This window comes from Penicillium waksmanii, assembly GCF_028829765.1.
Source record: "Penicillium waksmanii strain IBT 27052 chromosome Unknown utg000009l:1.0-4314994.0:1.0-4318279.0, whole genome shotgun sequence".
NCBI classification, from domain to species: domain Eukaryota; kingdom Fungi; phylum Ascomycota; class Eurotiomycetes; order Eurotiales; family Aspergillaceae; genus Penicillium; species Penicillium waksmanii.
In genome coordinates, this window is record NW_026643255.1 from 50,311 (window position 1) to 77,100 (window position 26,790).

At 46.6% G+C, this 26,790-nt stretch overlaps 10 protein-coding genes across 10 annotated transcripts; 5 read left to right on the plus strand and 5 right to left on the minus strand.

Moving 5' to 3' along the window:
• Positions 1-342: 342 nt before the first annotated feature.
• Positions 343-1,471, minus strand: N7481_010382 (FG-GAP repeat domain-containing protein; the record flags this gene model as incomplete). Its single annotated transcript, XM_057269601.1, has 2 exons — positions 343-1,416; positions 1,463-1,471. 2 exons carry the CDS (start codon positions 1,469-1,471, stop codon positions 343-345), a joined length of 1,083 nt encoding a protein of 360 aa, XP_057116775.1.
• Positions 1,472-1,754: 283 nt separating this feature from the next.
• On the minus strand, positions 1,755-2,125 carry N7481_010383 (uncharacterized protein; the record flags this gene model as incomplete). The annotated part of the gene is made up of 2 exons (XM_057269602.1): positions 1,755-1,847; positions 1,904-2,125. 2 exons carry the CDS (start codon positions 2,123-2,125, stop codon positions 1,755-1,757), a joined length of 315 nt encoding a protein of 104 aa, XP_057116776.1.
• Positions 2,126-3,882: 1,757 nt separating this feature from the next.
• On the plus strand, positions 3,883-4,250 carry N7481_010384 (uncharacterized protein; the record flags this gene model as incomplete). Its single annotated transcript, XM_057269603.1, has 2 exons — positions 3,883-4,129; positions 4,174-4,250. The coding sequence occupies 2 exons, from the start codon at positions 3,883-3,885 to the stop codon at positions 4,248-4,250; spliced, it is 324 nt and encodes a 107-aa protein (XP_057116777.1).
• Positions 4,251-6,560: 2,310 nt separating this feature from the next.
• Positions 6,561-9,520, plus strand: N7481_010385 (uncharacterized protein; the record flags this gene model as incomplete). The annotated part of the gene is made up of 3 exons (XM_057269604.1): positions 6,561-6,651; positions 6,711-6,861; positions 6,910-9,520. 3 exons carry the CDS (start codon positions 6,561-6,563, stop codon positions 9,518-9,520), a joined length of 2,853 nt encoding a protein of 950 aa, XP_057116778.1.
• A 776-nt stretch (positions 9,521-10,296) lies between these two features.
• N7481_010386 (uncharacterized protein) lies at positions 10,297-10,581 on the plus strand (the record flags this gene model as incomplete). The annotated part of the gene is made up of 1 exon (XM_057269605.1): positions 10,297-10,581. The coding sequence occupies one exon, from the start codon at positions 10,297-10,299 to the stop codon at positions 10,579-10,581; it is 285 nt and encodes a 94-aa protein (XP_057116779.1).
• Positions 10,582-12,409: 1,828 nt separating this feature from the next.
• On the minus strand, positions 12,410-15,127 carry N7481_010387 (uncharacterized protein; the record flags this gene model as incomplete). Its single annotated transcript, XM_057269606.1, has 3 exons — positions 12,410-13,788; positions 13,842-14,746; positions 15,027-15,127. 3 exons carry the CDS (start codon positions 15,125-15,127, stop codon positions 12,410-12,412), a joined length of 2,385 nt encoding a protein of 794 aa, XP_057116780.1.
• Positions 15,128-15,862: 735 nt separating this feature from the next.
• N7481_010388 (uncharacterized protein) lies at positions 15,863-18,397 on the plus strand (the record flags this gene model as incomplete). Its single annotated transcript, XM_057269607.1, has 7 exons — positions 15,863-15,986; positions 16,024-16,102; positions 16,149-16,186; positions 16,249-16,423; positions 16,490-17,443; positions 17,501-17,964; positions 18,039-18,397. The coding sequence occupies 7 exons, from the start codon at positions 15,863-15,865 to the stop codon at positions 18,395-18,397; spliced, it is 2,193 nt and encodes a 730-aa protein (XP_057116781.1).
• A 572-nt stretch (positions 18,398-18,969) lies between these two features.
• Positions 18,970-19,232, minus strand: N7481_010389 (uncharacterized protein; the record flags this gene model as incomplete). The annotated part of the gene is made up of 2 exons (XM_057269608.1): positions 18,970-19,066; positions 19,126-19,232. The coding sequence occupies 2 exons, from the start codon at positions 19,230-19,232 to the stop codon at positions 18,970-18,972; spliced, it is 204 nt and encodes a 67-aa protein (XP_057116782.1).
• Positions 19,233-21,269: 2,037 nt separating this feature from the next.
• Positions 21,270-23,018, minus strand: N7481_010390 (sugar porter family MFS transporter; the record flags this gene model as incomplete). The annotated part of the gene is made up of 3 exons (XM_057269609.1): positions 21,270-22,014; positions 22,075-22,854; positions 22,924-23,018. The coding sequence occupies 3 exons, from the start codon at positions 23,016-23,018 to the stop codon at positions 21,270-21,272; spliced, it is 1,620 nt and encodes a 539-aa protein (XP_057116783.1).
• Positions 23,019-25,942: 2,924 nt separating this feature from the next.
• N7481_010391 (uncharacterized protein) lies at positions 25,943-26,440 on the plus strand (the record flags this gene model as incomplete). The annotated part of the gene is made up of 1 exon (XM_057269610.1): positions 25,943-26,440. The coding sequence occupies one exon, from the start codon at positions 25,943-25,945 to the stop codon at positions 26,438-26,440; it is 498 nt and encodes a 165-aa protein (XP_057116784.1).
• Between the last annotated feature and the right edge of the window lie 350 nt (positions 26,441-26,790).

Here is a 26,790-nt window from a genome sequence, read left to right on the forward strand (position 1 = left end):
AGGAATGCTCGCTGCCAGTCTGTCAAGCAGACAGGTCAATTACAAGAGAACTAAAACCACTATACTCACAGAGTATAAGAGAGTCGTAGGCAAAGCGAGACGCTAGAGAGGAACGATAGAACAAATAAGAGAACCTTTTATAAGCAGTATATCAATACTGCAACCTCAGCAGCCTCAGTAGAACATTTTATGAGGCGGAATATACATATTGTTATTGATACTATCGAACGAACGCTACTTAATCTCACGAAACGAAATAGTAGCCTTGTTGCTAAGGCCCTGATCACATGACTACAGGATACCGTTGTTGAGAGCGGAAATCCCCATTACACTAGTTAGGCTCTAAGCGCTGCAAGAGTTCCCGAGTAAAACGCTAACTGTATCGCTGACATCATCCGCAGTCGCAATATCAAGATAGCCATCTCCGTTGAAGTTGCCCACTGCAACACCGATCGGCACAGACCCAACGGGGAATACGGCCTGCTCTTGGAAGGCCCCCAGTCCAGTTCCGAGCAAAACGCTTACTGTATTATCGTTCCTGTTCGTAGCCACGATGTCTTGATGACCGTCATTGTTAAAGTCACCCACTCCAATATCGCTTGGCCCACCCCCAACGTTGAATGTAGTCTGCGACTGGAAGCCAGACCCAGTGCCGAGCAAGACGCTTACTGTAGTGGTGCCGAGATTCGCAGATACGATATCGAGATGGCCATCTCCGTTAAAGTCCTCCAGTGCAACACCAATTGGCCCGGGTCCTGCAGGGTATATATTCTGCGACTGGAAGCTTCCAGTACCAGTTCCACGCAAGACGCTAACGGTATTGGCGTCGTAATTTGAAGTAACAATATCAAGATAATTATCTCCATCAATGTAACCTACAGCAACGCTCCACGGCCCGGACCCAACGGCAAAGGTGGTCTGCGGCTGGAAGCCAGATCCAGTACCGAGTAAGACGCTCACTGTACCATCGTTGACATTTGAAGCAACGATATCGAGATAACCATCATTGTTGAAGTCACCCACCGCAGCTTCTGCAGGCAAAGAGCCCACTGAGTATATAGCCTGCGGCAGAAAGCTCCCCGCTCCGGTACTGATCAGGACGCTCACCGTATTATCCAGCTCACTTGTTGTCACAATATCGAGATGGCCATCATTGTTGAAGTCGCCCACTGCAACTCCGACTGGAGTGGACCCTACATGGTATACAGCCTGGGCCAGGAAGCTCCCCGATCCAGTATTGATCAAGACGCTCACTGAATTGCTGAACTCGTTCACAGCCACAATATCTAGATGCCCATCGTTGTTGAAGTCGCCCACTGCGAGGTTGTTCGGTGCGGACCCTACCGCATAATCAGTCCGCGCCTTGAAACTCACGCATAGACAGGCACCAGATGAGCAAGGGGATTTAGCAGGGCACTTTATCACATTAGCGGTAAGTCCTTCGAGACAATTGCAAGCCTACTAGAGACATGCGGCCTGGGTCCAACTCACAGTGTTCCCACAAGTGCCACAGTTACTTGCACTGCTCTGGAGGTTGACACAGGCCCCATTGCAACAGGTCAAGCCGGACGCACACTATCAAGCACCACTTAGCCATCGTCACATAATATGCAGTCTGGGGCCATCTTACACATTGCCTATCACAAAAAGAAGAAGGAGAATCACAATCTGGCGGGTTCAGGACACAGATACAGCGTCTATTTCATATCAGCTTCCAGATCGCTCTGCAATCCCTAGATGATTAAGAAAGAGACCTACGGCGTCGTTTGTCCAAGGTTAAGTCCAGGTAAATTAGGAGATCCACTACCGTTGTCGCAGTAGCCTGATGGGTGACCTTGTTTCCGACACTTAATTAAATTAGTATGTTAGTATTTAGCAACCTCTGGATATCCACAAATCGTACCTTAGCGTCACAAGCGGCCGTATTGCAACCACCCCCACTGCCTCCACCCCCAACCCCAACCCCAATGTCTCCAATATCACCACCATCCCCATTATCAAAATTATGACCTCCGTAGGAAATTTTGTCTCCACTCCTTGGCCCACCCCACTTCTCTGGAGTTTCTTCTCCAGTAAGCGCAGTGACAACAGCACAGCATAAAAGGGTAACAAGAGCGAAACGCATTTTCATAGGAGCGTCGTTTGCTAAAGATGATAGAAAAGAAAATTTATAGAAAAAAAATGGTTAACCTTGTTGTACTGGTCGTTAGACTAGAAACGGCCTGTCTTGCTTCTTAGGTATTATATTCAGCGTGTTTCTACGGTTATTTATTAAATAAAGTTCCTTATTATAAATAAATCACTTAGAAATGTTGCCTAGAATGTGAACTATTGATTTTTATTTTACACGAACAGTAATTATACAGAAGTCAAGAAGCTTATAGTATGTCCTTAGATTCCGGCAAAATATTCCGGCAATCAGAATAGAGTCATATAGGATCTGCTTGGTCTCTGTGTGTCCCCTTGCCTGGCTGTTACATTCAAGAACACCCTCTTAAACCACAAGGATCTATATGTTAGTCAAGTATATTAAATACCTTAAGTATCTATTTTCTCTAATAATAGTGCTTTAGTTTATAGATAATTTATTAGTCTAATATTTTGTGGATTAGCGCTATATTCACCCGGAAAAAAATCACTACAAGATTAGACAGCTAATGTACACTTTACCTCTCTCTCACAGTCGATGGTAATTTAATATAGACTTAGATTTATAGGTGTAAAAATCCGAATACAACGGTTTGGCCAGGAGCATACACAGGCCGCTAATTAGATCCCACATAAATTAATTCTGACTGCCAAAGCATGTTGCCAGAACTAAGGCGCATACCATAAACCTCTGGCATGCCAGAAAATGAAGTTCAAGGTTTTCACATTCCAGGGAACATGTCTAAGCGTTTTGATTATAATAACTTGCAAAATTCAGACAGTTAAAGAATGACTGTAAGCACACTAGAGTTATACAACCAACACTCTCTCCATTAAGAGACTTAGACAATAGTTATAAAATTATTTTCAGTACGATAAGCAGTATAGCAGATTTAGACTGATATCCTTTACCTGCCAAATTGTTAAATCTTTCTAGTAAGCATTTTTATAAAATACGTTTCGGTTTTATTGCCCTTTTATGTGCTTTATCACCGCACTGCTTAGAGAAGACGGTCAAGAAACGTGGGGCGGGCCTGGGCGGGCAATGTTACCGTCACTTTTTTTTAATGAATGAGTAAAAGTAATCATTTATCTGAACTATAACAGATAATACAATCCGCCGGTCTTAGAACTTTCTTTCTCACCGAGTGAAGGCTGCTATATGATTTAGTAAAAAAGTGGTATATCGTGATGTTCGGGATATAATAAAACTCGCTGCCTCTCGCTAATTCGCGCTTTATCTTTTGTCTCTGAGGAGAGGAGCAAAAAAATGAAGTCTTAAAAATTTGAAGAGTTCCCGGGACACGGCCCTAGGCCGGGCGCACGCACAGATGGCCAATCAGGTTCCGTGAAGCTCAGGTATAATTGTCGAGGCAAAAATACCACCGTACAGAGACTAAACTGTGCGTGCGCACTTTTTGGTCGAATCGCATGTTTTGACCCATTTTTCTGTCGCGACAATAATCGCCGGAATATTTTGCCAGCATTTGTACGCATACCATAAGCCCCTGCCTGACCTTCAAGAAAATTAAAGTTGTCTAGATTCTAGGGAAAATGTCTTAGCATTTTAACCATAATAACAAATCCTAGACAATTTTATAAAAGGCCACCAGCAGACAATTTAGCTAGGAGGGTAGCGTATTATTTTTCATTACAACAACTAGTTCGACCGGTTCAAACTGATAAAATTCCCTACTAAACTATTTCACATTTGAAGCAGGCGCCTCTATAAAAATGCGTTTCGCTCTTCTAGCCCTTTCATGTTGTGATCTTGTCACTGCACTCACTGAAGAAGATGCCCTGGTAAAGTGGGGTGGGCCTAGGGGTGGGGGTAAGGTTTCCCATGGGGGTAACAATGTTGGCAATGGGGATGGTGGTGGCATTGGCATTGATACTGGGGGTGGTGACATTGGGGACATTGGCGTTGGGGTTGGGGGTGGCTGCGACCCGGCCGCTTGTGACGCCAAGGTAAGATTTGTGGGTATGGAAAGAGGCTGTTAATACTAACACACTGATTTATTAAAGTGTCGGAAATTAGGGGATCAATCTGGCTACTGCGACAACGGGAGTGGATCTTCCAGTTTACTTGGACTGATCCTTAGACAGTCTACGCCGTTAGTCTCCTTCACGATCGTCTTAGGTTGCAGAGCTATCTGAAAGCTGATGTAAAATAGAAGCTGCATTTGTACACCAACAACAGGCTGTGATCCATCGTCTTCCTGCAATAGACAATGTATAAGGCACCCGCAGGCTGTATATTTTATGACGACCACTAAGCAGTGCTCGATATTATGTCAATATTCTTATTGCTAACATAATCAACTCTCGCGCTTCTACAGTGCCCTGCTGGATCGACTCGCTCATCTGGCGCCTGCACATAGAGCTCTGTAATTTATTTTATTTGTAAATACACTACTTTTAGGCTTTTTTATATAGAATAATAATAATACTAAATAAAAACTGAAAAATACCTATATATAAGGCCTAAAAACAGTACTAATACATGCTGTATTTAAAAGCTTGGTATATTTGCCTTGTTTACACTAAAATGGGAACCCACTGGGTTCCCAAATGGGTTATAGTATTCGACCCAAAACCCATTTTGGGTTGGGTTGGGCTGGGTTGGGTCCGGGTTATAGTGGGTTCTGGCGATGCCTAGGCAGTATTATAAGCTTTCTGAAACTTCTCCTTAAATTTCTTATTATTTACTTAGGATTACTGCCAGTTACTATATCTACCAACAGTAAGGTCCTGTATATTAGGGATTTTGAGGAAATATAGAGGTGCTTTTTCTGGATACAAAATCGGTATTAGAGTCAGTATAGTTGGTACAGAAAGAGGAGAAGCCTATATAGGAAGAACGTTGGTGGACTGAGGGCCTCTCTTTTGTCTCTTAAGTCGCTTCTGCTCCTGTATATATAGCTTTCTATAGATTGATTTAGGGACGTTGTTGTAGGTTTTTAACAGACTATCTTCCTCTGTATAGCTTGTAAAGGCCTTTAGATTCTGTACTGTTAGCTTAATAAGCTTTTTGCTTATAGGATTATACCAGTAATATAGTCCTAAGTAACTAGAGTCGACGTCTCTACCTTGCCTGAATTTGCGGCCTTACTCGGGTTGTAGGAAGAGTGAGTGAAGCAGAATTTCCAAGTAACCTCTACTGACCGTTTATGATAGATCGCGCCGAAAGCAGTCCGCACGTTGAGTGAATTCTGGCATAATAAACCCAATGCTCTCGGGTTCTTGTTGGTTGGATCATCCCGGGCTGGCGATTCTTCCCAGCACAAGCTTCGCGTGGTTGGTCAATGCTCCCGATCCTTAGCATCGTCGCCGGCAGAATCACACGCCGAGGAGTCTATGCTGGCGCATTGCTATTGTGACCATAAGGTTCGACATTGGCTCCCAATTGAAGCTTTGTCCCATATTCACCCAGAGCGAATCGCTAATATTCCTGTTCCTTTTCCCTTGCAGGCTCAGGGTTAGTATTGCGCCCGACGCGACCGAGCCGGGTACGACGCGCTACGCCGCGTGGATTCAACGCATTGCCATGCAACCGCCTCTCATGCTGGGCAAGCCTGATGATGCCGGCCATTGGGTCATAGTACAGTTGCGCTCCCATCGCCAAAGAGATCTGTTGGAAACGTGGCCGCTTTGCTCGACGTATCTGATAGGCCCCGATTGAGGAAGGCTCAGCCCTCCGGCTGGCCGGAATGTAGTATTCCCGACGGTGTGTTTGCGCCGCCTGGCCTTGCCTTTTCAACTCAATGTTAATTACCATCATATGAACAGCCACCCATCCCTCTCACGGCTCCCGACCCTTTACCGTCCCTGCGTCCGGCCAAAAGACTCTTGATCGACCTCATTCGCTTCCTATCTCAATCTGAAGACCTGGTATCGAACTGAAAGTGATCGTTGGACAAAGGATGGCAAGCCGAATATATTGGATGTCGGACTAAACCAAATACCAGCAAATATAACCGGACTTCCTGGAGGATTGATTGAAGTGTACAGACAGACAATGAGAGTCTTCAATAATCTTCGAAATCCCTTTTGGTTCACCAAATGATGGCTGATCCGGGATCTTTCGCTACGCCGCAAAGAAGGGCGCTATAGTCGATCGGTCCGTTGTGTGCTTTATGGGATTTGGCTAGTCAACGCATGCTGCACTTGACCTGGGAATTCTGGCTCTGTTTATTCCGGTTCTCAGGAACGTGAATGCCATCGAACATTCATACAGGAAGGGCCGATTGAAATGATCGAGGTGGGTTGCCCGCTAGTTCAATGCCCAGTCCGACTTAGCGCCGCGGGATATCACCTGATAGTGAGGCTTAGAGCGTGCCCCTCACAGCTGAGTGACAGACAACGTCTTCCTTTGATTCTTTGTTTCCAATCAAATTAAACTTGGCTTGATCATGGCTTCGATATCATTCCGTGATAACAACCATGGTCTCCAGATTGGAGACAACCATGGCTCGATCAATGCAGAGTTCCATCTACCTGCGGGTAAGCCAGGCATCGAGCACGGCCCGGATCGACTGACTAACCGCCGCTTCGCACTTTAGAGCGACCGGAAACTCCACCCATCCCGTTATCGACTGTCCCATTCGCGCGCGACCCGGACTTTGTCAGTCGCGACACGCTACTTGATCGAATCCACGAGAGAAGCTCAACCCTAGCCTCAAGGATAGCGCTGGTCGGCCTCGGTGGTGTGGGGTGAGTGCAGACCAACCAGTTACGAAGTTTATCGCTCACAACAAAAAGAAAATCGCAACTTGCCATCGAATATTCCTACCGAATCCGAACAAAATCGCCAGAAACATGGGTTTTCTGGGTTCACGCAAGTAACAAAGCCCGGTTCGAACAAAGTTTCCGTGACATCGCGGACCAGCTCAAAATCCCCGGTCGTCAGGATCCTCAAGCAAATATATTCAAACTCATCGAGAACCACCTCCGGGATAGCAAGATGGAGAAATGGATCTGCATCCTTGATAATGTGGATGATGATAAGCTTCTTTGTTCCTTTTCGTCGGCAGACACAGTTGATCCGACAGCATCTACATGGACTGCGTCGGCAAAACCTCTGTTGGAATACATTCCTAGAAGCCAACATGGATCTATCATTATCACAAGCCGATCTAGAGAGATCGCGTTGAAAGTAGTCTCTGATAAGAACATCATTGAAGTGCAACCGATGGAAGAGTCGGAGGCGCTAGAGCTCCTCCAACGGACACTCAGACAACCTAGCGAAAGCTCGGAGTGTCAACACTTAGTGAATGCGTTGGAGTTTACACCGCTAGCAATAGTACAAGCCGCTAGCTGTATCAGGAATCGGGGACCTCGCTATTCAGTCTCACAATACCTGAAGGACTTTCAGGGGAGTGATAATCACGCAACAAAGCTTCTAGAGACCCAAGCAGGTCATCTCTATCGGGACTGGGAAGCAAAAAATTCTATCCTGGTAACGTGGCATATATCGTTCGATTATATACGCCAAACAAAACCATCTGCAGCTAAATTACTTTCTCTCATGAGCCTTTTCGATCGGCAGGGAATACCAGAGAACCTAATCCGTCATCAGTCAAATGCCAACTACACATCGAAAGCAGGGCTTCTGGATGACCTCTGGGACAGGGAGATATCCAAATCTGATGTAGACCCCGATTTCGAAGATGATGTCAGTATATTGAGAAACTTTTCAATCATATCTGTCAATGAGGATAACAATTCCTTTACGATGCATCGGCTAGTGCAGTTGGCTACACGTGCATGGTTAAAATCTCATGGAGAGCTGGATCAATGGAGAGATAAATCTATTCTTAACCTCTGGGAGCAGTTTCCCACTGGAGAATACGAGAATTGGGCGAGGTGCCGGCCTCTCTTTCCTCATGTCAAATCAGCAATGTTACAACGGCCATCATTGCTTACATCCATACAACAATGGGCTAGGTTACTTTTCAGAGGCGCGTGGTATGCGTTGAAAAGTGGTAACATCGTCGATGTGAGAGAAATGGCATCAATATCAAGGAATGCATTGGTATCTATTTTGGGTGACGAGCATGAAGAAGTCCTTGACTGCACAGATATTTTGGCAACAGCATACCTACATGAGGGACAGTGGGACAAGGCCGAGGAACTTGAGGTGCAGGTAATGGAAATTCGCAGGACTAAGCTCGGCGAGAACCATCCCTCTACGCTGTCAAGTTTGGCCAACCTGGCTTCGACATACCGAAAGCAGGGCCGCTGGGATGAGGCCGAACAATTCGAAGTGCAAATCATAAAGGCTCGCAAGGCGAGTCTCGGTGAGGAGCATTTTGATACACTGTCAAGTATGGTTAGCCTGGCATCGACGTATCGGAAGAAGGCCCGCTGGAAGGAAGCCGAGCAGCTCTTAGTGCAGGTAATGGAGGCTCGTAGGATGAGGCTCGGGGAGGGGCATCCGGATACACTATCAAGTATGGCTAACCTAGCAGCAACCTACCGGGACCAGGGCCGATGGGAAGAATCCGAGCAACTCTCAATACAAGCAATGAAGGCTCGCAAGAGTAGTCTCGGCGAGGAGCATCCTTTAACCTTGACAAGTATAGCCAACCTAGCATGGACGTACCGAAAGCAGGGTCGGTCGGAGAAGGCCGAGCAGCTCCTAGTGCAGGTAAAGGACGCTCGTCACAGGAGGCTCGGCGAGGATCATCCCGATACATTGTCGAGCATGGCTAGCCTGGCAGCTACCTACCGGGACCAGGGCCGATGGGAAGAATCCCAACAGCTTGACGTTCAGGTAATGGAGGCTCGCAGGAGGAGGCTCGGTGAGCGTCATCACTCTACGCTGTCGAGTATGGCCAGCCTGGCAGCGACGTACCGCAAGCAGGGTCGGTCGGATGAGGCCGAGAAACTGCTGGTGCAGGTGGTAGAGGCTCGCAAGACGATACTCGGCGAGGTGCATCCTGATACACTGTCGAGCATGGCCAGTCTGGCGTCATTGTACCGAAAACAAGGCCGGGAGGAGGAGGCCGAGAAGTTTCTGGTGCACGTAATAGAGATTCGCAAGAGGAGGCTCGGCGAATATCACCCCTCGACACTGTCGAGTATGGCAAGCCTGGCATCGACGTACCGGAAGCAAGGCCTACTTGATGAAGCTGAACAGCTCTTGGTGCAGGTTATGGAGGCTCGCAAGACGAGGCTCGGTCAGGATCACCCAGATACGCTGTTGAGCATGGCTAGTCTTGCTTTCGCCAGGAAGGATTCAGGGCACAGTGCTCAGGCCATTGACTTACTACGAATTTGCGTAGTCAAGCGGAACCAAGTTCTAGGTTCCAATCATCCCCAAACGTTAGCAAGTTGTAAGACTTTGTTGGATTGGGAAAGGAGCAGTTGAAACCCAATGCTAGATGAATGCTCGAATGTACTGCTTTCGGCAAAGCAATTTCTAAGCCTTACTGTTATTTTTCCACCTCAGATATTGACGCTATTCACTAGGCCGAGAATGGATTTGTTTTGTTGTTTGAGTAAAGTATACACTCAACTTGCGAAAGGCTGTGGATAGATGAAATCAACCAACTAACCAACCGAGTGTACTGATGTCTCGCTACTTCTGAGTTATGCTTTGTTGGCCTTATTAAACAACAAAAGCGAACGAACATAGATATTTCCTTGGTGTCTAATGCCGTCTGGGTAAGACTACGTATTACAAGAGGCCTTTAAAGATTTATTGGCCCTGTTCCTCCACCTAGATAGACTGATATTGAATTTTTAACTGCTTTGAAAGCCAGATTACTTATTCTCTGCATACTCCCTTTTGGCCCCTCCCCACAAAATCATGTTTTTTTGTCTTTGAATTATTTTCAACAGCGTTTCCATGATGAATGTTGGCGAAGATATGGAATACTGATTAAGCATCCCGATAATTGGTATCTTGGCCGACTATGTGACAGGTCCTCTGAATATTTTTTAGTTGCTCGGGGTGGTGTTCATTCTTGACCGTGGTTTTGAGACGGTCCTTCGAGGTTCTGCTGGGTTGTCGTATTGGACACATCTCCCAGCTACTGAGTCGTATTCGTAGGACTTATCGTCCAGATTATCTTCTTTGGTTTCTTCGTTTCTGTTTCAATTGTTTTCCATAAACGGATGTCAGGTAATCCCACGTCCGCTGCTATGGCCGCTTCATTCAACTGGGATTATGACATGAAGGTTCTTTACTTCGCTAGTTTCATGATTATGGTCCGTTGCCTCTACCGAGTCGTTGAGTACATTCAAGGATCAACTGGCTTTTTGCAAAGACATGAGTACTTTGCCTATATTTTCGACGCGACCCTTATGATGTGTGTTATGGCCATCTTTATCGTGTTCCATCCAAGCCAGATTTTCACCGGCCAGCATAAGGAACTGGATGAAACGGAATTGATCTACAGGCGCCAAGGGTACGGGCAGCAAGTTTGAACTTTAATTTTGCCAGCACTATCGAAGTTTAAATTCTTTGAAGGGATATAAGAAATCAATTTTACCATCGTATAGAGATGTTGGAGATAGTAATTCTTGGATGGCTTATCTTTATTGAGAGAGACCTGTGTTATCTATGCCCATTTGGCTTCTTCTTTAAATTCAATAGACTGGCTATACCGTTGATGAGACCTGGATCGCCGGGCCGTGAAAATCCCTGAATGAATTTGCCCAGGTGGCCAAGCGCCAATCCACTGAATAGCTATCTTGTGTAAGATTCTCTCGGATACTAGTTATCCATCTAGTCTACGTACTCATACCACGATCTTATATTGCAACGACCGGGCAGAAGCGGCCTTTCGGATATTTCCTCTGCACGGGAAACTCATGAAACCATCGGATAGTTATGCCTGAATTATTCTTGATCGCTCCTGAAAAGCTTATAGGTGTCAAACCTTTATCAAATTCAAGTTTTATGTTTACTACACTGGGACTTAGTCACACTTGTAGTTTATGTTGAATAGCAGGAAAATTCTGGTTGGCCGCGACCTAAATCAAAATATAATTCTTCTACTCTCCCCAGTATTTGAAAAGCGGTATTGATTTAAGACATTATGGCGAGGGGACTCCAAGGGTTAGCTGAGAAAGGTTTAGCCTAATACATCGCGACCCGGAACCAAGGTGCAAATAACAGTCAAAATGACAGCTTAGAGCAAACTGGCCGCCAGTGATTTTTCGCATGCGTGAATACAAATTGCGAACACTAATTTGCGAATACGAGATACCGGCTCGGTCAAAGATTTTCGAGTTCTCTTCCATTCAAGTTTAGCTTCGTGGGTCTAATTAGGAGCGATAGACTTCACTATGTAAATTTGCCTCCAGTCAATCTTGGAAGTTATTGATACATAAGCCCAATGGCAGATTCTAAATATCGTTCTTATTACCCCCACTATAAGAAACAGAAGCGTCCCTCTATCTTATTATCTACACCTCCATGGGTTCGTCCGACTATGCCCATACGAGTGCTATTTTGGTGCCATTGATGACCTATGTAAGTCCTTCGCCATTTCCGAGTCGGAGGAGGATGGTCTTCGAATTTTTCAGACAGCCGATATATTTGTTAAGCTGCTCTCAGGATCGGATTATAATCTCTATCTCCTTCCAAGGTTCTTCACAGGAAGCCTGGAGCCTTTATCATTTTCTCCTATCCCTGTGCGATCACCCCCGAGCTGGAATGAATGTGATGGATACAGAAATTGAGCATTCATCTGATCCGTGGAATCTATTGTTTCCTCGTTGAGGAGTACCATTATTGGTTACAGTGGCCAATAGAACAGTTATCTTGGGTTCCGTGATGCGGTGACGGGCGGAAATATTTGGATATATGAAATAGGACCGAGCCAAGAATTCCTAGAAGTCAAGACGAGTTAATGAATTGAATTTAATGCTAATTGGATAGGTATGTAGTGGTAGTGGAAGGAGTTGAACGTTTCACGTCTTATGTGGTGTAGAAGTAACAAAGTGAAAAGACGCTGAATCCATGAGTTTTATGCCTAAAACCCGAGGAATCGACCATGGACTGTTAATTCTGCCGTAAGTCGGTCTAGACTGTTCAAGCCAACTGTCCCAAGGTTGTTGCGTAATTTGACTTTCTCAGTCCTAACATTCCACTTGCTTATCTAAATAACGGTTTGAGTTTTACGTCTAGTTGTTTGCTATTTATAATAATTCCAATTATTTGCTTGATCCCATGTATTATTACTAGTATTTATCTTTCTATTCACGGAGCTGACTAACAATATATACAAGCATCTAGAAGTCCACCTGTTCAAAGTAAATGTGCCACAATAGGCAGAAAAAGACCCAACAGAGATCCATTCGAAAACTGCGTCCTGCTGCGTGCAACATTCAGCGATGTAGTTGTGGTAGGAGTGTTTCGATCATTGGTAGAACTTCCAAGGGTTGACGTGGATGTTTTGTTTGGGTCATCATTTGTTTGAGCCATCGTCACTGCAGACTGGCTCTCGTCCAGAGGCCCAATGATGGTAGTCTTGCACTCTATTATCGTCGAGGTCGACTTTGTGCCGCCTTTTCCACTACCTCCATGTGTAATAGACACACCTGAGTGATTTGAGCCCTCTGTGGTCGTTGAGCCGATAATCGTTGTAGGGCCAATGATTGTGGTTGAGCCGACAATTATTGTTGACCCTGTTATTTTCAATGGCTTGGTGCTGCTAGCTGGTCTGGTGGTGCTGTCTGATCCCGTGCCCATCACTGAGCCAGTGGTTGTTGCTATGCCAGTGATTGCTGTTGAGGCCGTCATCTCAGATGAATAACTTGCAAATGTGCTTGATTTCCGGGTACTAGAGATGCTCTGCGTAGTTGATTCTGTTACTTCACTGTTCGATGTTGTTGTGGCACTACTCTCGGTGTGGCTTGTTTGTACTGCGTTGGTCGAAGTTGTTGATATCGTCGTCAGGTCAGAGCAATAATTCAGGAATTGAGCAAACGATGGTAGAAGTAATGAGAATGCATCTGACGAGGAGCTCGCATAGTGGCCGATACACGTCTTGCAATTTCCAATATCCAGTAGATAAACCGAATCACTTTGACATAGCTCTGGCCTTTTTCCAGTGGCTTGTTGTTCTAGTGCCGCGTCGTTGCAATCGTTATAACATACGCCGGGGATTTCCGAGATATCTCTGCGCTCTATAGAGCCCAAAAAGACGCCGGATGAATCGCCCTGCAAGGGCAGGATGCCACGTTTACTCTGTGTCGCATTGTGCTCTTCTCCCGTTTGGAAGATATCATACTTCAGACCGAATTCCTCTGGATCCAGGTTGTAATAATCCCGAGAGAAACTGAAATGTTGGCCATTTGTATCAGATGCCCAGGATTGGTTGAATATCAGAGGCGGGGCTGGAATACAATCAGATGGGGCACAAATGTAGCCTTCAGCAGGAAGTCCAGATTCGACATTGCACCCAGCCCTGCCACCGGTGTGAGATGGAGAACAAAGGAATCCCGGTGGGCAACCCCAAGTGTAGTCGGCTGGTAGCCTCGAAGGAGGTGTATACGTCGGGTTGATAATTAGTGTCGAGCAAACTGACACGCTAAGAGTCACGGTGCTTCCTGAACTTTGTGTCTCTGTGAGTCCCGCCCCGGATTCAACGCTGGTGACTGTAACGGGGACTGTTCTGATGGTTCCTGAAAGCGGAATATTTAGTAAAGTCCAATAATAGGGCATCTATCATACGTACCTGGAAGGGTTACTGTGTTAGGAGGTTGTGTGATGACCGTAGTTATTGTTAAGCCTGGGATAATACTGGTCCCCCTTGGCAATGTCACGGTGCTAGCAGAGATAGTGAGGACCGTTGTAATTGTAGATGCAGGAATTGTTGATACACTTCCTGGGGCGGTTTCAGTTGTCACAATCGTAGGTCCTGCCACTGTTGTTCCTGGGGCGGTGACAGTTGATCCAGCTAGAGTTACGTCTGTCCCTGAAACTGTGACGGTTGACCCAGGCAAAGTGACAGTGGATTCACCTGCAGTGACTGTTGATGTCGTGATAATTGTGGTGGTTGACCGACCGAGTGTTATTGTTGTTGAAGAAACATCTGTTACTGTGGTTGCAGGGGCACTTATCGTCTCAGTCACTGTTATGCTTCCTGTGCCGCTCACTGTTTGAGTGATAGTCTCTGTGGATGCTGGGACACTTATAGTCTCAGTCACTGTTGTGCTTCCTGTGCCGCTCACTGTTTGAGTGATAGTCTCCGTTGCAGAGTCCGTAATAGTATTGGTGATAGTCTGTGTAACCGTAGCACTTGCCCCATCACTCACAGTCCTGGTAGTGGTTTCTGTGACAGTCTCGGTCTTAGTCGCACTTTCGGGGTTGGTTATAGTTTCTGTCACTGTGTCGATCTGAGTATTCGTGATGGTATTTGTGACTGTATCGGCAACTTTATCTGTGATAGTGCACGTTATGGTGTTTGTGATGGTATTTGTCACCGTGTTCGTGATGGTATGAATCTGACCAGCCCCAACGCCGATGGTCACTCCTATAGTCACAGTGACAGTCACAGCCTCTGGCACTAATAGCCCCCGGGCCGCGGGCCCTGGAGTTGTCGCTGGGGCGACAGGAATAACCGCGGGGGTTTCATCGTAACTTGAAGATGTAGATAGTGCAGTAGCCCCGGTCGCTAAAAGCGACAACCAAACGATGGAAGTTCTCATATTCACCTTCCTGTGAAAGATGGAGTACAGGAGTACAGGATAGAGTATGCCGTCAAGGGGAAACAAAGAGTCGCGAGAAGGCAGATATGCGAATATAGCACCACCCAACCTATGCACGGCCCGTCTCGTCCCCAGTTCTTGAACCGACTCAATTGTGCGAGCCTCGAAAGGATGCATCGTGCATGCATGCAACACGGGCTGGGCCTCGACACCGCTCATATTCTACCACGCTCCGCTTCACATCCTCGTCATCTGCGAGAAAACCATTCAGCTCGGGGATAAAGACGAATTTGGAATACCGGACCGTGGCCATGCGGGTGTGTCGACAGCTTGAAGTGCAAGCTTTGAATGGAGCTAGCGAATGCAAGCCGGGCAATTCAGCCGCATGGCACCATTGAGGGGTTCCCAAGCCCCTCAATGAATGAATTGATCGACAGCCTTGCCCAAGAACCTTGCCCAACCCAAAGTAACCCAGCCTCCATTTTTTTTTCTCTCTGGAATGTGGTGAACAGCTGGTAAGGCGCCCAGTCTCGTATTTCCCCGCTATGAACTGGCTTCGAACAATCGATGCGGGTAACATAATCGTGCCCCGCAGAATATACGCATACATTCGATGGATGCCGTGCAAAGGGCTCGTTCTTGTCAACAGAATTCCCATTTTAGGAAATGATCAAAAAGACCGCGCGGGATCTTTTTTGGAACGGGCTCGAGGCCGTGCATTGGTTTTCTTTCATCGTTGGCCCCCCCTCAACGCAGACGAGGCTGAAATGGTGGGCTTTTTCCAGCACAGAGCCAAAGGACAACAAAGAATCCCCATTTACACCGCGTATTTCGTAGACACGGGTGGGAACATCAGGCTGCGCCCCCTTTTTCATTGCTTTCATTAAGCCTGCATTCAGAACATCCCTCGTATCCACCGCCCTTCCGAAGATCCCACCGAGAAAGGCTCTTCCCATGTCGCTGAGTGAGCACTGAGCCGTGAAGATTTTTGTCGTGACATTCTATCAAGGGCACCCAGGATTGAAATTCTTACTCCCACAGTCCCAAAATGAAGCTTCTCGGTGGCGGGGGCCTCTTGATGTTGGTCCTTGCAGTCGACAACGCAATGTCGATGTGCAATACTCTACAGACACAGGTGAATCTGACCATGTGTAACTGGCAAGGTCTTCGGGGTGAGTCTTTCTTTTTGTCCACTTTATACCGGACAAGAGCTCTCTCGGCTGACAGCAGTAGCGAACGTTTTACACGATACAGTCTACTTAGATGGAGGCTCTCTATGGTTACAGCAGTACGCAGCGGCCCATTTACACCTAATCCCCAGCTGATGATTTTAGAGGGTACGATGACGGTTGTGCGAACCATATCAACGACGGTAAGCAGGAAGTTCTGACTCGACCAAATGTCGCATACCAGCTAATAAAGGGACGCACCAAGGTAATTTCAACGGCTATATCTACTATCTGAATTTATCCACGCCTTTTAATATTAGCTCGGATTTTATGACCGTGCTCAGCAACAAGACAATTGCCGGGGGCGCGGCCAGTAATATCGCACCCAATTACATTGACGGAGTAATGTTTTCGAACGACGATGAGTTTTATCTTTACGGGTTTGTTTTTTCTCGGCATTTTCTTCTGAAAGGTGGGAAATCACTAACTCTCCCTCAAATTCCTAGCGGTATGGCTAGAGCCACGAATGTCACCGATACACCGGCTGGGGATGTTGTTCTTGGATACGAAGCCTATCAATACAACTCTGATGCTCAAATGTGGGCGCCGAAGTGGTACTCGGACAATCTTCCTTCTGATGTCACCCGATACATTACGAATGGTGCTGGTACATCTGCACCGAGCGAGAATATGGGATTCTATTTTAGTGGCATGCGTGCTCCAGACTGGGGTGCATTCACTTTTGATGATATGAAGTCCAACTCGACGGCCAATACACTCATCACCGTTAACATGTCCAAAATGGGTAAAGGTAAATGGGCCAATAATTCACTGCCAGACTCTGTGTCTGGTCGCTCTAAGGCAGAGCTCGTTTGGCTTCCTGTATCAAAGTCTGGCGTGTTAGTTGCTATCGGAGGAGTTGTAAAGCCAGTTGACTTTTGGCGGACTACTGGACTCAGCGACTCCCAAATCTCAAAGAGCAAAGAGATAAGCCCCACTTTTATGGAGACAGTCTCGGTTTATGATGTTGAATCTAAAACGTGGTATCTCCAGAACACGACTGGTGAAATACCGCCACAGCTTACACAATTTTGTTCGGTCTTGGCCAGCTCCTCTGACGATTCATCACATAACATCTATATTTATGGTGGGTATGATGGTCTTAAATACAACTCAAATCCATCGGATGACGTCTATATTCTATCTATCCCCTCGTTCAAGTGGATCAAGGCATACAACGGATCAAGCACACATAGCCGAAGTGGGCATCGATGTGTGAAGGTATATCCTGATCAAATGCTCATTTTAGGAGGTCAACATGTTGCTAGCTCCAATTGTCTTGAAGATGGGGTTATTGTCAATTTCAATCTCAACAAGCTCGAATTCCAGGACAGCTATGATCCAACTAAGTGGGATGGTTACCAGGTCCCTCAATTGGTCACCTCTCAAATAGGTGGAGAGTGAGTAGTAACCACTCCTTCTCACTTGGCAAGGTTTATTCACAACATTATATTTAGTTCTTCTGGGGGCGCAACTACAACTTCGCCATTTTATTGGACCAACAGTACCTTGGGGGATGTTTTTCAGACAAAGTACTCAAAACCAATTGCAACATATTGGCCATATGGTATCTCTGAGACCTCGGGATCACAAAAGGCTAGCGGCGGACTTCCTTCCTGGGCACCTCCAGTTATTGGTGTCCTCTGTGGGCTTTTTGGAATCGCTCTCCTTATTGCAGGGGTTTTGATGTGTTGTTGCCGACGACGACGCAGCCAACGTCCATTGATTGTGTCGAAAACCGCCAAAGATATGGAAAGTACCGAAGATCGTAAATTGATGTATGCAGGCGGTCCTGCTTCTCCGAGGCCGGGTCCAGCATCTAACTCTACTGGCGTGGAGACTGGTGCAAATGTTTCAACAATGCAAGATTCAATCGACACATCTGTATCACCCCGAACGGTTGAGTCCGGGGGGGGATGCAGTATATGAGATGCACGGTAATGGAAGTTCCCTCTGAATTCGTACAGGAAAATGCTAAACACCGTTTTTGTCAAGATTCTTCACCGGCCGAGCTTCCTACTCACTTCAATACCATGTCTTCCGCCTCCACTACCACTCCGCCACTCGGCCCACTGCACGGCTGTGATTCCCCAGTCTCCCCACATAGCCCCACTGGATCGGACTCAGGGCAGTCCTATCAACATGTACATCACCGAAGCCCCTCGTCTTTATCAAACGTACCGTCCCTATCAATAGATGACGTTGTCACTGGGCGTACCTCTTACTTTCATGAATCCTTTGACCATCATAGCTCTCAACGTGCACGTCATGGCTCTGAGATCTCAGATGCCAGTATCAGCTCGGATGAGAGGGGGCGATTTGGGGGAAATGAGACCATTCAAGAAGCGGACTAGCACACATACTTGTATATATTCATTCAAACTAATATTAAACTTGTGTCATCTTCCTCGCTGAAGGCGGTGTTTATCGCTTCCATGTTTTTGGTGAGGTGAATCGATATTCACGCAACCCTCAAAAATATACGACTTAAAAGATGGCGTCTTATCGGGGCCTTGAGTTACCAGAAAATAGTATAATATTCATTCTGTGTCATATAACGTAGTCTAGGTAGCGACAGTAAATGACTTTGGATGGAAACACAGAAAGCAAGTTGCAACAGCCTATCTAGAGCTCATGGCATGGAATATGGATTCCTGGAGCCCAAACGCCCTAGGACCTTCATCTTCAATCGTAGTTAGACTGATCTGGAGGTTATATCTCCACGATAAAAGCATTCAATTGCGTGGTATCTGAACTTCAAGGCGTATGGTGCATTTATCTGCCATATCCCTTCTCTCGTAAATCTGAACTCGAGCTCGCCTTTATCAATAGACCCCTCAGACAAGCAATTCCGCAACACTGTAGCAGCTATGTGCTCAAATCAATAACATTATTTGGGTGCCCAATGATTTGAATCCTTAGATTTCTAGAAATCAAATTCTTGATCAAGCCCAGGGTATTCCTCACTAATCTCCCTCGTTATCGTATCATATGGACTTGGATCAGTCCATACAATATCAAAACTACGTAGTTTCAGCCTTTATATTTCTTAAATCTCTCTGGTATTGATTTAACAACTTACCGGGCTTTTGGATAGATAGGTGGATCATAATTTCCCATTTCTTCTATTATGTGCGATATTCGGCGATGCTCCCAGCAAATCAAGATATTTGCCTCTCCTCCATACATTTCAATCTTATCCCTTACACATTTGTAGTCATTTCGCTCACATTAAATGTCCACATTAATTCCCAGGTCGTCGGATAGTGGTACCATGGTATAATATGGTCGTGATCGCTTCCCACCTGTCACATAATCAGTATCTTAATTAAGGTGGGTCCCTTGGTACTCTTCCACTTCATACTTGGCTTTGGCCTCTGCGCCATTATATACCTGATATTATACTAAGAGTGAACACCAAACACATGGCGGAGACATTGTGCACGCTGTAGCCTCACTTCACTTAAGCCCAGGCCCCCGTTCTTTGGCTTCTCGCCGTGTTGAATGAAATAGACTCTCGGCCGCGCAATAGCAACTTGAATGATCCCGAAACTCTCAATATCAAACTGAGATGCATTTCTAATGCATTTATCGAATGTTATCACCGGTTTTGCGTTTTCGTTTTCGTTCTGGCTAACGGCGGATTTGATGCCAGTATGTTCAAAATATCAAGGGAACTTAGTGGGTACTTTTCCTCTTCTTGTAGGGGCTGCAGAACGGTAAATGCTTTTTGCTAGCTAGATCATTGTCCGCAAAGCAATAGACGAAGGAAACACAATACAAAATATCTTGGCTTCTTTTCTATTCACCATTCATATTCATGGTCTCCAAAGCATGCGCCCATGCGGACTTGGGATTTGTCAGGTGCCGAACCAGTTATCATGACCCTTCAATTCAAATCGGGCACTACCAAGTGCGTTACTAATTAAAACATCGAACAACAAGGGTTTCGGATTATTCTATTACGTGTTATCAAACTAATACGTAGTAGGTGTCATCTGTCTAAATATTCTAGTCACATGGGACATTTCAGAATTGGGGGCAGGCCACCTGTCGAAGAAACTTCGGGCGGCTGATCGAGCATGCGATCGAGCAAGGTGACGCCTTCTAGGTAAATATTTTGAAATATCGAAAAGTCTTCTTCTTTTTGCACAACCATTATGAAGGTATTTTCTAGCCTTTTGCTTGGGGCTTATTTGAGTTGCGTGATGAGCATGTGATGTGATCATAGGCTGTGATTGTCTCTTTTCCGTCCTGCATATCCCCCAGTTTTCATCACCCACAAGAACCTTTGTGTCTGCCTCGAGATCAAATACTCATTTAAAACAGTTTGCGTTCAATTGTCTTTAGTATGAATTTCTTTAGAAATACTCTACATATACTATCATCTGATTTAAAGTTGCTCTATGTTATGCCCATTTTCCCGATCACTTTCGTCTCACTTCAGGCTAATTGAAGCAGTTAATAACCAGCAACTTAGTATACCTTATTCTCAACATAGTCGATTCCATCACATTGGGAGTCTGTTGGGCGGCTTTCAAAGGATACCATGCAAGAAAAAGAAAACTAGTTTCCGCTGACCCCTTCTATTTACTTTGTTAGGATCCTTTTTAAAATGGCAAGAGTTTCTCGCTATTAATCCCGGTTGGTTCATTTCGTTTTATCTTGAACTGGATTCTCCTTTTTTGCTATTGGATACATTAAGTGTATTTACCATTCCTCTTCTTGATTTTCGATTGCACATTATCCCAATACGTTGGACTTCCAAGTTTGTCCTAACGCATTCACAAATAAAGGTGTTTCGTCTTTCTGTTGCACCAAATTCCACTATAAAATTTAGGATTCCACAGGATCTAGAGAGAGAAACGATCTTATTATAGCAGGTGTTGTCGTTCAACTTTATCTAAAGACAACTCAATGCCAATGTCCGACATTCCTTAAATTAATGGATATAGATGACGATTCAAATAAATATAGGGAAACTGACTAGTCGAAGAATTTCGATTCGCACTTAACGTAGATTAAAATATTGAATTGGGCGGTGGACAGATGACAGAGCTCAAGACTAGCGAAAAGTAAGAGGATAATTCACCCTTTGGCAAGGTGATATGGGTTATTAAGGGGTAAATTGGGGCTACAGCAAAGTTCCAAGTCTACCAGCAGCTTGGCTGCCTAGCAGATAGGAACAGAAGGGAGACCAGGATGGCCAGGGTTATATCCTTCGGCTTAGACCTCCGTCTTAGACACTGGCGCTGCTGCTTCCTTATCCACGGACCCCACCCTTTCTTCGTGCAGTGCCGCCAATTTCTCTGACTGGATAGCACCTGTCTCAAGCTTCCGAACGTGCTGGAATTCGACTTTGGTCTTCCAAGCCTTAAGTCCCGGGGTATTGAACATAGTATCCACATCCTCGAGGGTTTTTCCCGCGGTCTCGGGAAAGGCGAAGAATACATGAACAGTCATCGCAAAGCAGAAGACTCCGAAGACAAGGTATACCTTCCATTTGATGTTCTCAAAGGCCGGTGGAACGAAGTACGACAAGGCGAAGTTGAATATCCAATTGGACGCTGTCGAAACCGCCACGGCTTTACCACGTAGTCTCAAGGGGTAGAGCTCTGGTGGGTAGATCCAACTCACGGGACCCCATGTAGGCGCAAAGCTTGCAACAAACAGATAGGTACAGGCGATGACTCCTTTGGCTGCACCTGGAGCATCAGATAAATCCCAGGATTGCTCAGCCGTATTGTTCAGGCCACCAGGAGGAGCTGGCTTGCCATATGATGCCATAATACCGGCATTTGCAAACATCCAAGTCATCATCAAAGTTGATCCAACGAGGAGGGGAACCCGACGGCCCCATCTATCAATAAATACCAGAGCGAATATGGTCATAACAACATTTATCACATATTGGATAGAGGAGGCAACCAGGTTGGCATTTCCCGAGAGGCCGGCCATGCCAAACACGTATCTTTATGATTTATTAGAAAATATTCTAGTGATTATCGGACTTGATTTCAGTTAGACTTACGTGATATAGAGCATCATGACGTTCATGCCAGTGAGCTGAGACCAGATTTGAGTGAACATGCCGATGTGTGTGCGATAGATCATGTTCGGTTTGAAGAGATCCAAATACGAAGCATCGGCGTTCTGACGCTCAAATTCGACCATGTCACGAATTTCCTGTAGTTCGGTTTGAACGAAAGCGTCATTGTGGTCACCCTTGGCGTGAACCAGAGCCAGCACCTCATGGGCCTCCTCCCAGCGGTCATGCTTTGCCAGCCAGCGGGGTGACTCGGGCATGATAAAAACCATGAAGAAGAGGAACACGGCAGGGATCATCTGTAGTCCCCAGGGTAGACGCCAGGCAGAGGGACCATCAAGGAAGCTACTTCCGTAGGAGATATAAAACATGATCAGGATGCCCCATGTAATGGCCCATTGTTGAGCACCGACAACAGTACCTCGCTTGCTGGGCTGTGCCAACTCGGCGACATAAACTGGAACCTGGGCACTCAGAATACCGACGGATAGGCCGTTGATGAAGCGACCAACGACAAGCTGGCCAATGCTGAAAGAGGCGCATGAGATAGCGGAGCCAATACACCAGATGACCGAACCGATTTGAATAGAAGTCTTGCGACCGAGCCAGTCTGTCAGAATTCCGGAGATTAGGGCACCAATAAACGATCCACCAGGCATGGCAGCAGAGATGCCACCCTGGGTGCTCGAGGTAGGACCACCGCATTCGTTCTTGTCATTGACGCCGGTCTGGTTGAAGAAACATCTGTACTGCTGGGTGCCAAGACTGGAGAAAATGCAACTGGTTAGAGGCAAGTCTTGGATAAGAGTAAATGGGTAAAGTGTCTAAACGTACATGGCTGACATCGAAGCGATATCGAAACCGAACAGTGCACCGCCGATGACGGCCACCGTGGTGATGACGTAGATGTTTCCAATCGTATAACCCATAGTGAGGGTCTAAAGCCCTAGAGCTTGAGGGTAAAGTTCTTTGGAGAAAGGGCAATGAACTTGAGAAGAAGAGGAGAAAGCCAGGGGAACAGAAGGGGCAGACATGGGTTGAAGTATACAACGGAACAATGGTCTCCACCAAGCACGGGGCCTACTACTAATCAAAGGAAATCAAAAAAAAAAAGACGCAAAAACCTGGAAAAGGATCATCGAATTAAAAATTCGCACTTGGGCCGACTCTTTAGAGCCAGTCTAACCCAAGGCAGTAAACGCAACCCAGAGCGCTTTTGAAAATGCGGGGGGGTGCCCAGGGCACGACGGTATGGTTGGATAGATCCATGCACCAGTTATTCGACTAGATTATGAAGGTGAGAAAAAGGATGCCACGCTGACCGGAAGTAGCAAAAATATTGCTGTCTAAATCTGTCTTTCGGCGTCAACGGCTCCCCGGCTTGCCCATACTTCCCCAGAATCCCCCATCTATCAGGGTCTCGCGGTCCCTGTCACGCTCTTCGTCTTCCAATCCACGAGAGTTTCAGTGCCGAGCCTAAGTGAGGTTCTTGGCTGCAGGTCCAATCATCCTCTTTTATTCCCCCGCTTGGACCCACGATCGTATGCAACTTCGAGGGTCGACTGTCGGCGCCACATGGTTTCATCGCGTTGCTCTCCTTCGATATTTGACCGTTCGGGGACCGGCCTTTAGGGGAATTTCTGGGACCATGCGGAGTACTCGACCGTTGGGAAATGAAAGACAAATGAAAGACAACGAACTCGTTCCACAATTCACGCGACTTATTCTCCAAGGTCTCTGCTGCAGCCTTCCAAGGCATGTGCCCGGGCGGGCCGGCTCCCTCAGTCTATTCTCATTGGCGCCCTCAAAAGCACCCTGGCAAACAACATCTTGGCCAGCATCTCGGGGATTCCGGGATAATGGATGCGCTCTTCCGTATGGAGCGAAGTTTCTTCCCTCAGCTGCCTTCTTATTCGTTTCTGGCCTGCCGCTGCTGACCCCTCCCCGATTTGTCTACGATCTACAGCCACAAAGCCCCTTCAAAGCCAAGTTGCCCAGCCACCAAGCCGCCAATGATCGTGGCGGATTCTTGTTGTTCGACGTAGAGCCTAATACGGAGTACGGAGTAGGTACACAAACAATATGGCCCCTTCTCTCGGGATGGGAGGGTACGACCGCAATTAATAAATCACATCAGTGCGCCTGGAACCAACCAGAGTTATTGTTCATGCGTCCACCTCGTCGACTTGATCTGCACGGGTCGTATAATCTGTATTGGCTACCTCCCCGCCCGCACATCTTGGTTCACGATTTTCCATGTACCGTTTCGTGAGGTTTCCCAGCTTCCACATTTGCCCTGGCCAGGGAGTCAGCTGGTGCTAATGAGTCATGTACAAAGAAATCCAAACTCTGGTAGGGTTCAGTCTCGTCAGGCCAGACACGGTGGAGTGAGTGTCACCTTACCCGGAAGCCACTCGAACTCAAGGCGCGGGCGGGCGTACTTGGCTTAACCCACCCGACACCCTGGCGACATGGCGCGAAGCCACAGCATCATGCCCTCCTGACAGATTCCCATCTCCTAGGGAGCTAGAAATGGTGGTCAGATCGACGGTCCGAGCACCTTGCGGTTTTCCAATAAAGCCGACCCGAAAGTGATCCAACCAATCTGAGGGATGCCTTCTTTCGCTTTCATTCCGTTTTGCTCCTTCTTCCTAATTCCCGATTCGATTCGGTGTATGACTGGATGGCTTCTAGAGCAAGCACGAATTCCCCGATTGGTGGCGGGACCATAGTGATCTATGTGCCAATATTCATTCATCAGCAATATCCTTTTTAAGGTTGGGGATGGTCTGAGGGTGCAGCGGTCGTGAATCTGACCTGAAATTTACTACTTGTTTTTCGGATATAGAGATTAAATGAATGATGAACATCCATAGTATCAGCAACTACGAGTCTGAGAGTTAGGTACCATGAGTGAAACCTCGGAATACGTACCTCCATATCTAGCTGTCATCCCAGACCATCCACCTGAATGCACTTGTTAGAACACTCCGCTATAAAGAAACCACCAAATCCCTCATTCTCCGTTTCAATACCGTTACCTATACAAAGAATATACAAAGAAGATTTTACTAGTACACCATGGTTGCTCAGGGATCGTGTGAGCTCGGCAATAGTGTGAGATTTATTACCACATCAGCATACCTTAAGGTAGCGATAATCGTAATTAAAGAGAGACCATTTATCTCTCTCCCACCCCCAGCTTAATAACCCTCTAACCCTCATTTACTTCATCTGGCACAATTGAATGCCTTGAGCAAAAACTGGGGAGTTTTGAAGCCTTAGCCTTAAGGCATAGACCCCACCGCCTACTCTAATGGTGAATGGTGACCTTGAGGTAATTCAATCTCACCCTACCTCAGAGTCTCTAGACATGCTCTTTACCGCTGATCGATAACCTTCCACTAATCACCCTCATCCTCGCCCTCACCCTCTTACTGACCTCGACACTATAGGCAATCCAACTGACCTCCTACATTCGCTAGGTCCTGTTAATGCTCCTCTCGGTGACTCCTTACCCCCCACCTTATTCCGAACATGATCTTCTTCATCAAGGAACCACCGATCCAAACCTTACAATATGAAGCCTCCTGGTCCAACCAGATTCCTGGAAGTTCTAAGACTCTCCAAGGCACAACGAAGAAATTTCCTCCCGTACTGAATGGCTAACTTCCACTGGAAGTCCACCACCACTTTTCACCTGGGCCCAACCGCGGAGGAGAAGCTCCTCGCTGTCTGCCTTCCAGCTGGTCTCTTCAACAACAAACCTTCGCTCATCCTGCATAATGGGCCAACCAAATAGGATGCAACTCTGGCCACATCCCGTAGCGACAAATGAGGTCGCCTCAGACCCATGGACATCACTCTCTATCCTCATTCGGCCAGCAATCCCTCCGCGGAATCCCTTGTGCAAATGATTCCTTCGTCCACCAGTCACACCTCCGCGGCATTCACCTTCGAGATCAACCCTGGTGGTAAAGGCACCGACCGCCAGCGCTTCGAATGGTGGAGCAGCCACGGCACTGAGATGAAGCAACTGGCCGGTCATTCCTATGGTTACAAATTGGTGTGGCTGTCGGGGCCAACCATCGGTGCAGGCGGCAGCAGAAAAGAGCGCGATCTCGGCATTTCCAGTGATGGGCTAGAAATCGTGGCGGTCATCGCTCATAATGACTCCATGATCATGACCAAGGGCTTCCGATTTAACTACACGGGCACTGGGTTAACTGGGACGCTAGGCGAGGGTTGGGAGGTGATGACCTTGACCTCGGCGCTGCAGTTGTGGTTACTGGATGTGTCGGACGTCCCAACTGCAGGAACCGCTCCCACAAGCAATGATGCCTCTTTTTAGGTTTTGGGGGCTGCGCTTGGAGACCTTTTAGATATGCTAGATTAAGCTGTACGCTAGATTTCCTACAGGCATTGCATATAGATAAATTATAGCTGCTGATTTTTAATGAACCATTGAAATCGATTTTTGAATTACCAACAGAAGTATCTACTAGGATATCCGATGATCTGATGACTCAATGTGCATGCTAGTAGTAATTACAAGTTCAAGTTACATCTGGCCACCTACCAGGGTTAGGGCATCGCCACCGGCGCGAACCGGTGGCTTTATCTAGGCCCCGATTGAGTGTGGGGGTGGCTGGGGTCATCACGAATCTAGCGGATATTCGATCATCCGTCTTTCCTCTCCAT